We start from the raw sequence: 15,472 nt of genomic DNA, 5'->3' as shown, positions 1-15,472 counted from the left end.
TGGCACCATTTATTGAAGAGACTGTCTTTACTCCATTGTGTGTTTCTGGTTCTTTTGTCAAAATAGCTGGGCTCTCTACTCTGTTCCATTGATCTGTGTGTCTCTTTCTCTGCCAATACCATGCTGTTTTGATTATCGTAGCTCTGTAGTATAATTTGAAGTCAGTTAGCATGATACCTCCAGCTTCATTCTTTTTTCTCAGGATTGCTTTGGCTATTCAGGGTCTTTTGTGGTTTCATACAGATCTGACTTCTTGTTCTGTTTCTTTGAAAAATTATATTGGGGATCTTGATGGGGATTGCATTAAATCTGTATGTTGCTCTGGGTAATATGGCCATTTTAACTATGTTGATTCTTCCAAATCCATGAACACGGGATATTTTTTCATTTTATTGTGTCTTTTTCAATCTCTTTTAATAATGCTTTGTAATTTTCAGCATATAGGTCTTTCACATTCTTTGTTAAGTTTATTGCTGGTATTTTATTCTTTTCGTCGCAATTGCAAAAGGAATTTTTTTGTGTGTTTTTTTTTCTTCACTTTTTCTGAAGTTTTATGTTTAGTATACAGGAAGACAATGGATTTTTGCATATTGAATTTGTATCCTGCAACGTGACTGTATTTGCTTATTGTTTCTAATAGTTTTTTGGTGGGATCTTTAGAGTTTTCTATATACTGAATCATATCATCCACAAAAACTGATAGTTTTACATCTTTCTTCCCTGTTTGGATGCCATTTTTTTCTTTCTCTTGCCTTGTTGCTCTGGCTAGGACTGCCAGCACTGTGTTGAATAAGAGTGGTGAGAGTGAACATCCTTGTCTTGTTCCTGATCTTAAGAAGCAAAGCTTTCAATTTTTCACCAGTAACTATGATATTAGCTGAGGGTTTATCATATATGACCTTTATTCTGTTGAGGTACATTCTTTCTATTCCTTTTTTATTGAGTGTTTTAATCATAAATGGTGTTATATTTTATCAAATGCTTTTCCTGCATCAGTTGATAAGATCATATGATTTTTATCCTTTCTTTTGTTGATGTAGTGTATTACATTGATTGATTTGCATATGTTGAACCATCCTGTGCCCTTGGAATGAGCCCCACTTGGTCATGATGTATTATTTTTTATGTACTACTAGAGGCTCGGTGCATGAAAAATCATGCACTGGAGGGGGAGTCCCTGAGCCCAGCCCCCCCCCCCTCACAGTCCAGAAGCCCTCAGGGGCGGGAGGCGACCCGACGATCAGGGGAAGGCTATGCCCCATCACATCTCTGCTGCTGCCACTGCTGGCAGTGCAAGCCTTGGCTGGCCCTGGTTACCTGAGCCTCGGGTGGCCCTGAGAGGCTGGGCAGCCGCCATCCGAAGCTTGCCTGTGCCTCGGGCTGGTGCTGGGTGGCGGAGGGGTCTCCGGAGGCAGGCACATGGGGGCAGGCCTTGCCATGCGCCTGCCACCCTGGCAGAGCTGAGAGGACTGAGCACTGCCATCTTTGAGGATGGGACTGTCAATTAGCATATTCCCTCCTTATTGGCTGTGGGCACCATCATCTTTGTGATGGTGTGAGGGTCAATTAGCATATCCCCTTTTTATTAGATAGGATTATATTTGATTTGCTAGTATTATGTTTAGGAGTTTTGCATCTGTATTTATCAGAGATATTGGACTGTAGTTTTCTTTATTTGCAATTTCTTTGCTAGGTTTTGATATCAGGATTATATTGCTCTCATAGAATATGTTAGGAAGTATTGCCTCTTGATCAATTTTTGGAAGAGTTCAAGAAGGAGAGGTTTTAAGTGTTCTTTGAACATTTGGTAGAATTTACTGGTAAAGCCATCTGGTCCTTGACTTTTATTTTTGGGGAGGTTTTTGATGGTTATTTCAATTTCCTCAATACTGATTGGTCCATTTAGATTTTTCAGTTCTTCATGATTTAGTCCAGAATGGTTATATATTTCTAGAAACTTATACATTTCTTCTAGATTATTGAATTTGGAGGCATACAGTGTTTCATAATATTCTAGTACAGTGATGGCGAACCTATGACACGCATGTCAGAGGTGACACGCGAACTCATTTTTTTGGTTGATGTTTCTTTGTTAAATGGCATATAAATATATAAAATAAATATCAAAAATATAAGTCTTTGTTTTACTATGGTTGCAGATATCAAAAAATTTCTATATGTGACACGGCACCAGAGTTAAGTTAGGGTTTTTCAAAATGCTGACACACCGAGCTCAAAAGGTTCAAGAACTAGGTGTTTGTTGTATCAAATTTTTGTGTAGTCTTTTTTTCTCTATTTCATTCAATTCTGCTCTAATTTTTATTATTGTCTTTCTTCTACTGACTTTGGGTTGCTTTTGTTCTTTTTTTCCTAGTTCTTTAAGATGTGATGTTAGATTTTTTACTTGGGATTTCTTTTGTTTCTTGAGTTAGGCCTGTAATGATATAAGCTTCCTTCTTATTACTGCTTCTGCTGCATCCCAGAAGTTTTGATCTGTTGTATTGTGATTTTCATTTGTCTCTATATATCTTTTGATCTCATCTTTTATTTCCTCTTTGACACAGAGATTTTTTAGTAGTATATTGTTTGATCTCCAAGTATTTGTGAGTTTCTTTACTATCTTTTTGCAATTGATTTCTAATTTCAAGGCATCGTGGGTGGAGAATATGCTTGGTATAATTTCAGTCTTTCTGAATTTGTTAATGTTAGTTTGGTGACCCAACATATGGTCTATCCTTGAGAATGTTCCATGTGCACTGGAAAAGAATGTGTAATCTGATGTTCTGGGATAAAAGGTTCTGCAAATGTCAATTATGTCCATTTGGTCTAGTGTTTCATTTAAGGCTGATATTTCTTTATTGATTTTCAGTTTGGTTCATCTGTCTAGAACTGTCAGTCGAGTATTAAGGTCTCCAACTATGATTGTGTTTGGATCTGTTTTTCTCTTTAGTTCTGTGAATAGTAGTTTTATATATCTGAGTGCTCCCTGATTTTGTGCATATATATTAATAAGTGTTATATTTTCTTGATGTAGTGTTCCCTTTATCATTATAAAGTGTCCATCTTTGTTTCTTCTTATCTTTGTTATCTTCAAATATATTTTTTCAGATAAAAGTATGCCTACACCTGCTTTTCTGTGGATGTTATTTGCGTGGAGAATCATTTTCCACTTTTTACTTTGAATCTACCTTTGCCTTTGCAGCTTAGTTGTATCTCTTGTAGGCAACATATTGTTGGGTTTTGTTTCTTTGATCCACTCTGCTATTCAGTGCCTCTTTATTGGTGAACTTGACCATTTACATTTATGATAATTATTGATGTGTGAGCACTTCCTACAGCCATTTTATCTTTTGTTTTCTGGTAGCTCTGGGTCTCCATTGGTTCTTTTCCTTTGTGTTTCTGTCTGTTGTTTTTGTTTGGTGGTATTCCAGACTTCTTCCCTGTTTCCTCTTTTTTTAAGCTATTTGTCCTGATTTGGGAGTTTGTGTGTGTGGTTACCATTAGGTTTATAAAAGACTAGAGGCCCAGTGCATGAATTTGTGCATGGGTGGGGTCCCGCCAGCCTGGCCTCAATCGGGGTGGATCGGGGCTGGGTCTGTTCGGAGGAGGAGATGAGGGGACATTGGCTGGCCAGCCCCGATTGGGGCCCAATCAGGGCCAGGTCGGCTTGGGGGCAGGGCCGTGGGTGATTTGGCGGCAGGGCTGGCCATGGGGAGGGGCTGTGGGTGGTGGACTGCCCCCAAATGGGGAGGGGGTGCCAATTGGGGGCCAGCTGCCTGGGGGAGGGGCCATGGGTGATTAGCCAGCCAGCCCTGCCACCTATTGGGGTGGGGAAGGCAATCAGGGGCTGGGTCAGCCAGGGGGAGGGGCTGCGGGCCGATCAGGGTTGTGGAGGTCTGCCGCGGGAAGGGGCTGCAGAAGGTTGGCTCGCCAGCCCTAGCCCTATTGGGGTGGGGGATGCGATAAGGGGCAGGGCTGCATGAGGGAAGGGCTGCAGAAGTTTGGCAGGCCCTCCCCATATTTGGGTTGGGGGGGCAATCAGGGTCGGAGCCAGCTTGGTGGAGGGCCTACGGCCCAATCAGGGTGGTGGGGGCTCATAGGGGTTGGGGCCTGCTGGGGAAAGAGACTGCAGGAGGTTGGCTGGCCGGCCCTGCCCCCTATTGGGGTGGTGGATGTGATTAGGGGCGGAGCAGGCCTAGGGTGAGAGAATCCATCAGGGCCGGCCAGCTGGGGGGAGGGGCTGTGGGTGATTGGTTGGCGGGCCCGCCCCCATTGAGGTTGGGGAGCCAATTCTGGGTGGGGCCAGCCGTGGGAATAAATCCCACGTGGTCATGGTGTATGATCTTTTTTTTTTTTTTTTTTTTTTTAAATATATTTTATTGATTTTTTACAGAGAGGAAGGGAGAGAGATAGATAGTTAGAAACATCGATGGGAGAGAAACATCGATCAGCTGCCTCCTGCACATCTCCTACTGGGGATGTGCCCGCAACCCAGGTACATGCCCTTGACCGGAATCGAACCTGGGACCTTTCAGTCCGCAGGCCGACGCTCTATCCACTGAGCCAAACCGGTTTCGGCTGATCTTTCTAATGTAATGCTGGATCCAACTTGCTAGAATCTTGTTGAGGATTTTAGCATCTATGTTCATCAAGGATATTGGCCTGTAGATCTCTTTTTTTGTGGTGTCTTTATCTGGTTTTGGAATTAGGGTAATGCTGGCTTCATAGAAAGAGCTTGGAAGTATGCGTTCCTCTTGAATTTTTTGGAATAGTCTGAGGAGGATAGGTTTTAGTTCTTCTTTGAATGCTTGGTAGAACTCCCCTGTGAAGCCATCTGGAAGATTTATGATTACTCCTTCAATTTCTTTGGTGGTTATCAGCCTATTCAGGTTTTTTTTTTTATCCTGATCAAGTTTTGGAAGCTTGTATTTTTCTAAAAATATGCCCATTTTGTCTATTTTGTCCATTTTGTTGGAATAAGAATTGTTCATAGTATTTTTTCATAGTCGTTTGTATTTCTGTGGGATCGGTTGTTACTTCACATCTTTCTGATTTTGTTTATTTGGGTCTTCTCTCTTTGCTTCTTGGTGAACCTGACTAGAGGTTCATCAATCTTGTTTATCTTTTCAAAGAACCAGCTCTTGGTTTTGTTGATCTTTTGTATTTTTTTTGGTCTCTATGTCATTTATTTCTGCTCTGATCTTTTTTATTTCCTTCCTTCTACTTACGCTGGGCTTTTCCTGTTGCTCTCTTTTTAACTCTTTGAGTTGTAGGGTTAGATAATTTATTACCATTTTTTTCCTTGTTTTTTGAGGTAGGCCTGCAGAGCTATGAACTTCCCTCTCAAGTCTGTCATGGGAAAACACAATACACAGGGCACCAAACACAAATGTATTCACGATACCAATAACCCCAAATAAAGGTGACCACCAGAAAAAGAGTTTTAGGGGAGAGAAAAGAGTGCAAAAATGATACTGAGAAAAGGAAAAAAATGTAAGAGAGAAAAGAAAGAGAAGAAAAAAGAAGGGGGAAATATATATGTCTATGGGGAGAAAACTCCAAAAAAACGAACAACTAATCCAAAAAATGCAAACAACAAACAGAGTAGAATGCAAACAACAAACACCCAAATAACAAATACCCAGATGAATCTGAAGAGGCAGAGCTTATTTCCAGAAGGTAAGGTCAAGGAATTGAATGAATGGGGAAATGGCCACGATTCAGTATAGAGGAGGTAGAAAGAGAATGAGTGTATAAGAAGAAAAGTAATAAAACATTTTTTTAAAACAGAAAAATATATATATTAAAATGTATATATATTTTAAAAAATGTATATAAAAGAAAAATTTCCCTTTATTTTATCTATCTGTGTATTCATCTATTTTTGGAAAAGAAGAATAGAGAGTAAATAGGCCTGAGTTGGTGATTGAAACTTATTAAGATATTAGTAGAAGAAGAGAACAAGCGAGGAGAGGAAAAACAGAAGAAAGAAAATAAAAAGAAAAAAAGAAACTAACAAGCAATCAAACAAACAACAACCACAAGACAAAATAAGAAAAAGGAAAAAAAAAAGTAAGAAAAAAATTTGGCTAGTAAAGAAAGAGAAGAGAGAAGTGTGCATGGACATGGAGCAGGGGAGAGGAAATTAGATATATGAGTAAGATCAATTTTTAACAGGGAGTCAAAAGAAAGGCTAGAGAAAAACTAAAGCAGGAACAGGATAAGAGAAACAGGGCAAAAAGGGAAAAGTGAGGAAGAGAGTGTAGGCATAAAAGAAAAATTGAGATAGAGTAAAATAATGCCAGAAGAAGAAAAAAAAAAAGAATGTAGAACACTGTCCTAGCTGGTTTGACTCAGTGGGTAGAGTGTCATCCTGGGACTGAAGGCTCCCAGGTTTGATTCTGGTCAAGGGCACATGCCCAGGTTGTGGGCTCGATCCTCAGTGGGGGACATGCAGGAGGCAGTCTATCAATGATTCTCTTTCATCGTTGATGTTTCTATTTCTTTCTCCGTCTCCCTTCCTTTCTGAAATCAATAAAAATATATATTTTTTAAAAAATCTAGAACACTAATCCAAATATAAAATAAATGAAATGAAACTTTAAAAGGTAAAATAATAGTAATAATAAAATCTACACTAATAAAAGAGAAAAATGGTAATTGGTGTACGACGATACCCTTTTCATTGGTTAATCAGGGCTATATGCAAATTAACTGCCAACTAAGATTGGCAGTTAACTGCCAACAAGATGGCGGTTAATTTGCATATGTAGGCACAATGCAGGGAGGCGAAAGGGAAAGCAGGAAGAAGGCCCCTGCCACTGACAGTGATCCGAAACCCAGGGGGGAGCTAAGAGCTGGGGGGCAGGCGCCTTTTCCGCCCTGGCCAGTGATAGCAGGAAGTAGGGGTGGAGCCAGCGATGGGAGCTGGGCACGGTTGAAGCTGGCAGGCCCAGGAGCTAGGGGCCCCTTGCCTGGGCCTAAAGCGGGTCCCCGCTGCCCGAGCCAGACGCCTAGGCCAGAGGCATCCTGCGGGGCAGGGGCGGAGCCCGCGTGATCGCGGCGCCCCCCCGCTGCCACTGCAGGTCCCCGCTGCCCGGGCCAGACGCCTAGGCCAGAGGCATCATGCCTGGGCTGGGGGCAGAACCAGTGATGGGGGGAAATGAGGGTCCCCTGCCCAGGCCTGACGCCTCTGTCAGAGGCCGATCCTGTGATTGGAGGGTGATGGGGGAACGCCTGAGGGTTCCCAGTATGTGAGAGGGGGCAGGCTGGGCTAAGGGACACTCCCCCCCGCCCCACACCCAGTGCACGAATTTCGTGCACCGGGCCCCTAGTAAGAATATAACAATACAAAAAGTAAAAGTGAGAAGAAAGAAAAAAATTGTAGTTAAATTAAGTAAAAGATAAAAGCCTGGCACGTCTGTTTCCTGTCATTTAGTCAGCACAGCGTTGAAGTTCCCTGCAGTCCACCGCTCCTCTGTGTCATAAGCCACAACCTTGTGTTCAGGCAAGCAGGGTCTCTCTGCTTACTTTGTTTCTCTGCCTGCCTTCAGTTGTATTTACACAAGAGTCAATTTCTGACACATCCCCTGGGTGGCGGTGTTTCTGGATTAGTTTCCAGGACCAAATGGCTCCTTGACCCAGTGGTTAGAGTTAGAGTCCAGGGGTGGGCAAACTTTTTGACTCGAGGGCCACAATGGGTTCTTAAACTGGACCAGAGGGCCAGAACAAAAGCATGGATGGAGTGTTTGTGTGAGCTAATATAAATTCAAAGTAAACATCATTACATAAAAGGGTACGGTCTTTTTTTCTTTAGTTTTATTCATTTCAAACGGGCCGGATCCGGCCCGCGGTCCGTAGTTTGCCCACGGCTGAGTTAGACTCTTCTTTTCCTGTTGCAATTAATACTGGGTTGAAGGGACGGACAGATCCAGAGGTGCTTTCCTGCTCATCTCTCCTTATTCTGATCCCCAGTTTCCTCAAAAACAACCTTCCCCTGCAGTCTCAGTGAGTGTTTTTAATCGGAAGATCCTATGTACTGGGCTTAGCAAGCAAGGAAGTAAAAAAGACAAAGCAACTACACCGCCTCGCGTTCGCCCACCCCCCCACCCCCCCCCCCCCGGCACCGCGCAGCCGTTATAGAACTTCAGGCTGCCTTTCTGGGCACAGTCTCCCACAGCTGTGGGCTTAGATCTAGAGATCCCCTCTGCCAGCAGCCCTGTGGACCCCTTTCCACATTCGAGGGCTACACTGACCCTAAGGGGTGCGGATTTGTTGGGGCGCAGTCTCCCTCTGAGACTAGTCCCTGCTGTGCATATTTCTCCCTCCAGCCTGGATCCCACATCTCACCTCTCTCCAGGCGATCTCTGATCTTTTCATCCACAGATTGCCTCACCAGCTGTTTAATTCGCCAATTCCAAGTGGGTGTTATTCAATTCAGCTGTTCCATCTCAGCGGTTCTCAACCTGTGGGTCGCACACAATGAAAATACATCCTGCATATCAGATATTTACATTACAATTCATAACAATAGCAAAATTACAGTTATGAAGTAGCAACGAAAATAATCTGCTCTGTGAGAAGGCGCAGGACCCGACCGTGTATTCAGCCGCCACCTTGTCTCCTCTGGACAAACTTTAGATGCCCATGGCCAGAGAGGCCAGAGTCTCAGTGTTTGTCACTTCACAGCTAAGGCAGCTGGTCCCTGGGCATTGTGGCTGTAGGTCCCAGGATGTATCTGAGGTCTCCCTGGTTGAAGCTAAGGCTGGGCTTCCAATCACAGCTGCTCTCCCCTTCAAGATCACGCTGTCTGTGCAGCAGAGCTGGCTGCTCCAGGAGAGATTTCAGTAGTAGTAGATGCTGCCCGGCCAGGGATCCTGATCCGCCAGTCCCCAACAGTTATATAGAATATAACTGTTCGTCACTCACAAATACAGACACTCCCTGCACATCCACGCACCCTCCTTTTGCTCTCTCACACACTATCTTGCAGCCTGCCATCCCGTCAGCTGCCATTTGGATCTCAGCTTTTGTCTTTTAATACCAAATAAATTCATAATATTCTCATTTGGAGCTGAATCTTTTTGTTATGATTAGCTATTCAGATATTTAAGTATAAAGAAATGGGTTTTTTTGGGCATAACGATATCATCAATAAAACTTTACTGGTAGTACCAGTTGCTAGGAGTAAAAATAGGTAAAAGTAAAAAAAGGTAAAACGTGTCTTCAGAGCTTTGAATATATACACTTTGAATATATAAAGCTAGTTTGCAGTTAAATAATTTGTAAAGGGTATTTTAAACTTTTCTCAGTTTCAGAAATGTTTTCATTTGCTTTTGTCCACTAATTCATTATAAATGTTTAATAATCCTATATAACTCTAATATGCAAATCAACCAAACATCGGGATGACCGGTCGCTATGATGCGCACTGACCACCAGAGGGCAGACACTCAATGCAGGAGCTTCCCCCAGCCCACAGGCCCCGACCTGCAGTGGCGGCGGGGAGCAGGGCCAGCAAGTGGGCAGCACCAGGCCAGCCAAGGCGGGTGCCAGCGGGGGTCACCCCGCCAGTCACCCTGCAGATTGGCCCTGATCGCCGGCCAGGCATAGGGACCTTACCTGTGTATGAATTTTGTGCCCCAGGCCTCTAGTTAAATTATAAGCTGTATAACAGTAATTAAATTTTATCAACACCCTTGGAGATTATTAATTAGTTAAAGCATACTTCTGAGATCCTTTTGTGACATATTTTTATTTTCTCTTTATCTACATTAGAACCAGGAAGAAAATCTTAAGTATTCCAAGTGCTAGTCATTTCCTATTTATCATGCAAAGTGTTTGATGGATTTGCTTATAGAGGAGAATGATGCACTCTTGAAGGGAAAACATGCTTAACAAGTTTGAGTTTCCTAGGAATAAGCCAAGTTGGAATAAACTGCTGAAAGAATTTATTAATTTCCTTGGCTGAGAGTGATCAGTTTTGTTGTAATGAGTGGGCATAGTGCAGCTGACAGGTCAGATGTTATTAATTGCTTTATTTAAACTTCGTTTTGAAAGTACAAATGGTAAAGTTTGATATACAAATAAAAGCTTTAGATATCCTAGATAATAAAAGGCTAATATGCAAATTGTCTCCTCGACCGGGAGTTTGACCAAGGGGCAGGGCCGCTGGCCAACCTCCTGCGTTCCCTCCCCCCGGCTGGTGCAGCCTCAGTTGGCCCCTATTGGGGTGGGCCAGCTGGACCCCACCTGTGCACGAATTTGTGCACCAGGCCTCTAATATTACATATGACATAATGACACATCATTCTAAAATGTCTGTCCACACTCTGGCCAGTGTGGCTCAGTTGGTTGGGTGTTGTCCAGAGCACTGAAAGGTTACTGATTTGATTCTCAGTCAGGGCACATCCCCGAGTTGTGGGCTTGATCCCCGGTAGGGGGTTTGCAAGAGGCAGCCAATTGATGTTTCTCTCTCTCCTGCTCCCTCTCTCTGTTAAAATCAATAAAAAATCTTAGTAAAAGTCTGTCCACAATTCTGAATTGTGACATTTGTGTATTCAGTTTTGCAGTAAAGTTGACTTTTTATTTTTTTAATGTTTCAGTTTTCTCACTATATTATGTAATATCTCATTAAAAGATAATAACTGTGTCCTGGCTGGGTAGCTCAGTTGGTTAGATTGTTGACCTGTTATGCCAAGATGGCAGATTCATTCCCTGGTCAGATGAATGCATAAATAAATGGAACAACAAATTGATGTTTTTCTCTCTCTTTCCCTCATTCTCTCCCTCCCTTCCTCTCAAAAGAATATAAAATAATAATAAATAAATAAAAGATATGATCTGTTTTTTGGACTGGTGTCCCACTATTGCACATTCAGTCCAACAAATGAATTTTTTAAAAGTTACAATAATTTAAAAAAAAAAGTTACAATAATAGAGTATTAAAGTTAATTTTTTATAATAATATGAACAAGAGAAAATACAAAGACAAGTACTCTGAAATTTTGCTTGTATTAGTATTCAACTGGATGTGGAAGTTAAATATTGGATGTCACTTTATAGGTAACCTCTCCTTCAGCAAAGGTATATACATTGACAAATAGATGAGAAATAAAAGTATGACTTGTATTTTTATATTGAAATTTATGATAGTGTTTTCGGTTTGTAATTAATATTTATAAAGTCTGAATTGATAACTTTAAAAAATGATATTGAATCACCATGTTATTTCTGATTTTATAGAAAAAGTCAAATTTGCAGGGCTGCATTTTAGTAGAAAGTATCCTGGACAAGGTTGTAAGAGAAAAGAGCTGGAGTAATTTTCATATGTTGTTTAGAGACTTGCACAGATGTGTTTTTCTCATGTGTAAAACAAGTAGATATACCTGATGGGGTGTAATGTCTTTTTATAACACGAACTTTTTAAAAACTTTTTTTAATGTAGTAATAGCCAGGTAAGTTGTTACAGTAGCGGAAAATAATTTGACTTTTTTAATTTTTTACAGTTTGAATTATTTTACAGCCAGCATTTCAGTGGGAGGAAACTTACATGGTTACATTACCTCTGCACAGGTAAAATGAACTTAATTTTATCTAATTTAATGAAATTTATCTGCTCTGATTATGGTAATAATTTAGAAAGAGATTTTCTATAGCCTAATTGTCAATTGCTGTTTTTCCCTCCTAATAATGGTTTTTAACCTTTTCTTCTCTACCTTCCTTTCTGGTTACCATTAAAGCAACTAATAATGAAATTCAAGTGCAGCACTTTTTTCTTTTTTAATTGATTTCAGAGAGGAAGGGAGAGGGAAAGATAGAAACATTAATGATGAAAGTGAATCATTGATCGGCTGCCTCCTGCACACCCCACATTGGGGATTGAGCCCATAACCTGGGCATGTGCCCTGACTGTGAATGGAACTCCAACCTCCTGGTTCATAGGACAACGCTCAACACCAAGCCACACCAACCGGGCTGGTGCAGCACTTTTTAATAGTATTTTATAGTTATGCTACTTATAATAATACTGTTTATTTTTTAAATTTCTCAATTTTATTATGGTTTACTACATTTCTGTAATGAACCACTTTTTATAGACATTAGCATTTTATTTAGAAACCCAGATTTGATGAACCAGATACTTCAGAAAAACCTATTCTCCCTAAATATGCCAGACACAAACACATATTATATTAACCATTATATTAAATATCATATTAATTTTTATAGCATCATAAGGAAATGCAACCATTTGATTTTTATTTGTGGTACTATTAGTGAATTTCAATAGTAAATGCTTTTTCCAGAAAGTCCAGGTTATTTTCCAGTAGTTTCCAGTTTTAGAATGGTTTAATCAGAATCTAATCGTTTCCTTTGCTGCTTTCTGGAACATTGGGGGCAGGGGGATCACTGTTCATTTTTTATTCTTGTTATTTATTAACAGTTATAATTAATAGTGACTTATTATTTTAAGTAAGGGTAATAATATCTGAATGATTGTACACTGTGTGCAATTGCTCTAAGTTACCTGAAGATGTTAGCCTAAGCAAACACTGACATTTGCTTATGCTTTGAAAAATGCAGTATATCAGCTTTTCCTTTGTATAAGAAGGAAAGGGTGTGTATGTTAATATGTCTTAGAAATGGTACAAGAAAAAAAAAGAAGACACTGTACAAGAAAGTATCTCTTAGAAATGGTAGAAGAAAATCTGACCAGTCACCATAACCTTTATTAGGAAAGTCTTTCTGTTCATTCACCTAAGAATAATTACATGTAAGTAATTTCTCTTAAGTGCCATTTATTTGACTAATTGACATTTTTAGTATATGATATCTTTTTATGTTAGTAATAGTAGGTTATAATAATTAATACATGGTAATACATATTTATCAAGTTTATCTTTATGAAACAACTAGGGCATTTTAATTTTTCAATAGTTTGTGAAATAGAGATATTTATTGATATTTTAAATAAGTGGTAACAGTCATTAGCCTTTAATTTTACATCTGTTGTGAATATTTTCTATTCTCATTTAGTAACTATAATTGGTTTTAAGGGAAAAATGGTGGTTTAGATAATTTAAAAAGCAAATATATCTTAATGTATTTAAATTTAATTTATTTTTAATTCTCCTTCATATCTATCTTGGGGAATTTAAACTCTTAATTATTCTCATTACCTTAGCAATATCAAACTGTCTCCTAAAGTAATTTTAATGAGAAGTGCACTGTTTTGGTGTTAGGCAACTTGTTGTATACAAAAAGAAAGAAAAACCCATGTACATAGTTTTTTGTGTTTAGAATTTGGACTGACAACGGTTATCAAGTAATTAACTATAGTACAATGTTTTGAATGTTGTAATGGAGAGACAGACCCAGGGTATTACATATCGCACAGAATGATGATAGTAAACACCTACTGGGTAGATAAGATCTAAACTTGGTTTTCAACAATGAATATGACTTAGCCAAAATTGAGGCATAGAGGAGTATTGAGTGTATTACCAACAGAGGTAAAAAATTTTAAAAATTAAGCAATCTATTGCCCTGGCCGGATAGCTCAGTTGGTTGGAGCATTGTTCTGTTACACCAAGATTGCGGGTTTGATCCCTGGTCAGGGCACATTCAGGAATCAACCAATGAGTGCTTGGATAGGTGGAACAACAAATCAGTGTTTCTCCCTTCTTCTCTCTCTCTAAGACCAATAATTTTTTAAAAAGTAATTTACAACAGTGATTTTCAGTCTTGTTTGTCTTATGGCACACATAAGTTAATTTAAAATTCTGCAGTACACCAAAAATACAGTTTTAGCCAGTCAGGCAAAAAAAAAAATAGGTGTAATTTTGATTCATTCGCTCTGGATGGCTACTGTGTTGGCTATTGTCATTATTTTTCATTTGACAATCTAAGGGAAAAGAGGTTCATGCCCATGACTAAAAAATCAGCTATTTCATGTTTTAAAACTATGCACATAGTGAAATCAGAGGAATGGCAGTGTGAGACAGATCCTTATCCTCTCCCTCTGAAATTTCAACAAGTTAACCAATTAGAACTCAACAAAGTAATCCTGCTCAACACAGCCGCATGCCTGAGAGACCTATGCATTGAAATACCTAAAGGAGGACAACCAGGAATAAATGAGGGGATGAGAAGGAAAGTGCAGATGCAGCTCTGCAGCTGGGAACTGGCAACTGGTGCATCTGGGAGGGGGTAGAAAGCCAGTGGTAGCAGGTACCTCCTTCAGCATGGAGGAACAGAGAGCTCTAGGGGAGGGGGCGAGGGACAGTCTAGCAAGGTGAGTGGTGAGAGAGCAGACAGTGTCTGACAAAGCACAGTGTTCTGTGCTGCAGCTTTCCACTGTCAGGCCTGGCGTGGTATTTCAGACAAAGAAATGGAACCACAGAGCCCTTTGGCCGCTAGGACTCCCAAAACTCACCACCCATTGTCATTTGAGTTGGGTTCCTGAGCATATCTGTAAATCAAGAGCTGTTGCAGTAGAACCACTGCAGTAGGTCCTCGGGTTACGTCAGAGATCCGTTTCTACAGCGCAGCCTAACGCGATTTTCGCCGTAAGTTGGAACCCACCTACATAAGGACCTATGTTACTCACGAGTACATACACAGCAGTAATGAAGTGAAACAGTAAAAAAAATTTAAAAGAAAGATAACAATTCCTGATCTTTACTTGTAAATAAATAATAAAAAACATAAAGCACATGTACATACGCCGAAAGGACAGAACTTTTTTTTTTTATAAATGGGAAATGGCGACGTAACCACGAAATGATGTACGTCGTAACCCAAGGAATGTCTGTATTTCCCTTTGACTGATCCCCAAGAGCAGGGGTTCTCAAACTTTTTAAACAGGGGGCCAGTTTACTGTCCCTCAGACTGTTGGAGGGCCGGACTATAGTTTAAAAAAAACTATAAACAAATTCCTATGCACACTACACATCTTATTTTGGAAGGCAGCTATGCTCACCACTATACCACCAAAGCAACCTCACATATCTTATTTTGAAGTAAAAAAACAAAATGGGAACAAATACAATATTTGTATTTGCATGTGGCCCGGGGGCCGTAGTTTGAGGACCCCTGCCCAAGAAGGACCTTAGGGTGGAACCCCTTGGAGGTCAAAAATTGCCATTATGGTGATGAATACCAAGAACCTACAACCAAGATTGCTTTACCCAGCAAAGCTATCATTCAGAATTGAAGGTCAGATAAAGAGCTTCACAGATAAGAAAAAGCTAAAGGTGTTTATCACTACCAAACCAGTATTATACGAAATGCCGAAAGGTTTCCTTTAAGAAGAGGAAGAAGAAGAAAAAGGTAAAGATACAAATTATGAACAACAAATACACATCTATCAACAAGTGAATCTAAAAATCAAGTGAATAAATAATCTGATGAACAGAATAAACTGGTGAATATAATAGAATCAGGGGCATAGAAAGGGAGTGGACTGACA

At 40.2% G+C, this 15,472-nt stretch overlaps 1 protein-coding gene across 5 annotated transcripts in view; it reads left to right on the top strand.

Annotated features, from left to right (window-relative positions):
• The window catches only part of CUL2 (cullin 2), a 160,854-nt gene that overhangs the window by 123,701 nt on the left and 21,681 nt on the right, over positions 1–15,472 (top strand). For all 5 annotated transcript variants that reach the window (XM_059655987.1, XM_059656004.1, XM_059655980.1 and 2 more), the window contains one exon: positions 11,508–11,574. In XM_059655987.1, the coding sequence (XP_059511970.1) occupies positions 11,508–11,574 (67 nt within the window). The remainder of the gene's footprint in view (positions 1–11,507; positions 11,575–15,472) is intronic.

Source organism: Myotis daubentonii, chromosome 1, assembly GCF_963259705.1.
Source record: "Myotis daubentonii chromosome 1, mMyoDau2.1, whole genome shotgun sequence".
Classification (NCBI taxonomy): domain Eukaryota; kingdom Metazoa; phylum Chordata; class Mammalia; order Chiroptera; family Vespertilionidae; genus Myotis; species Myotis daubentonii.
Note: the sequence above shows the minus strand (reverse complement) of the source record. Positions and strands in the feature narration are given on the sequence as shown.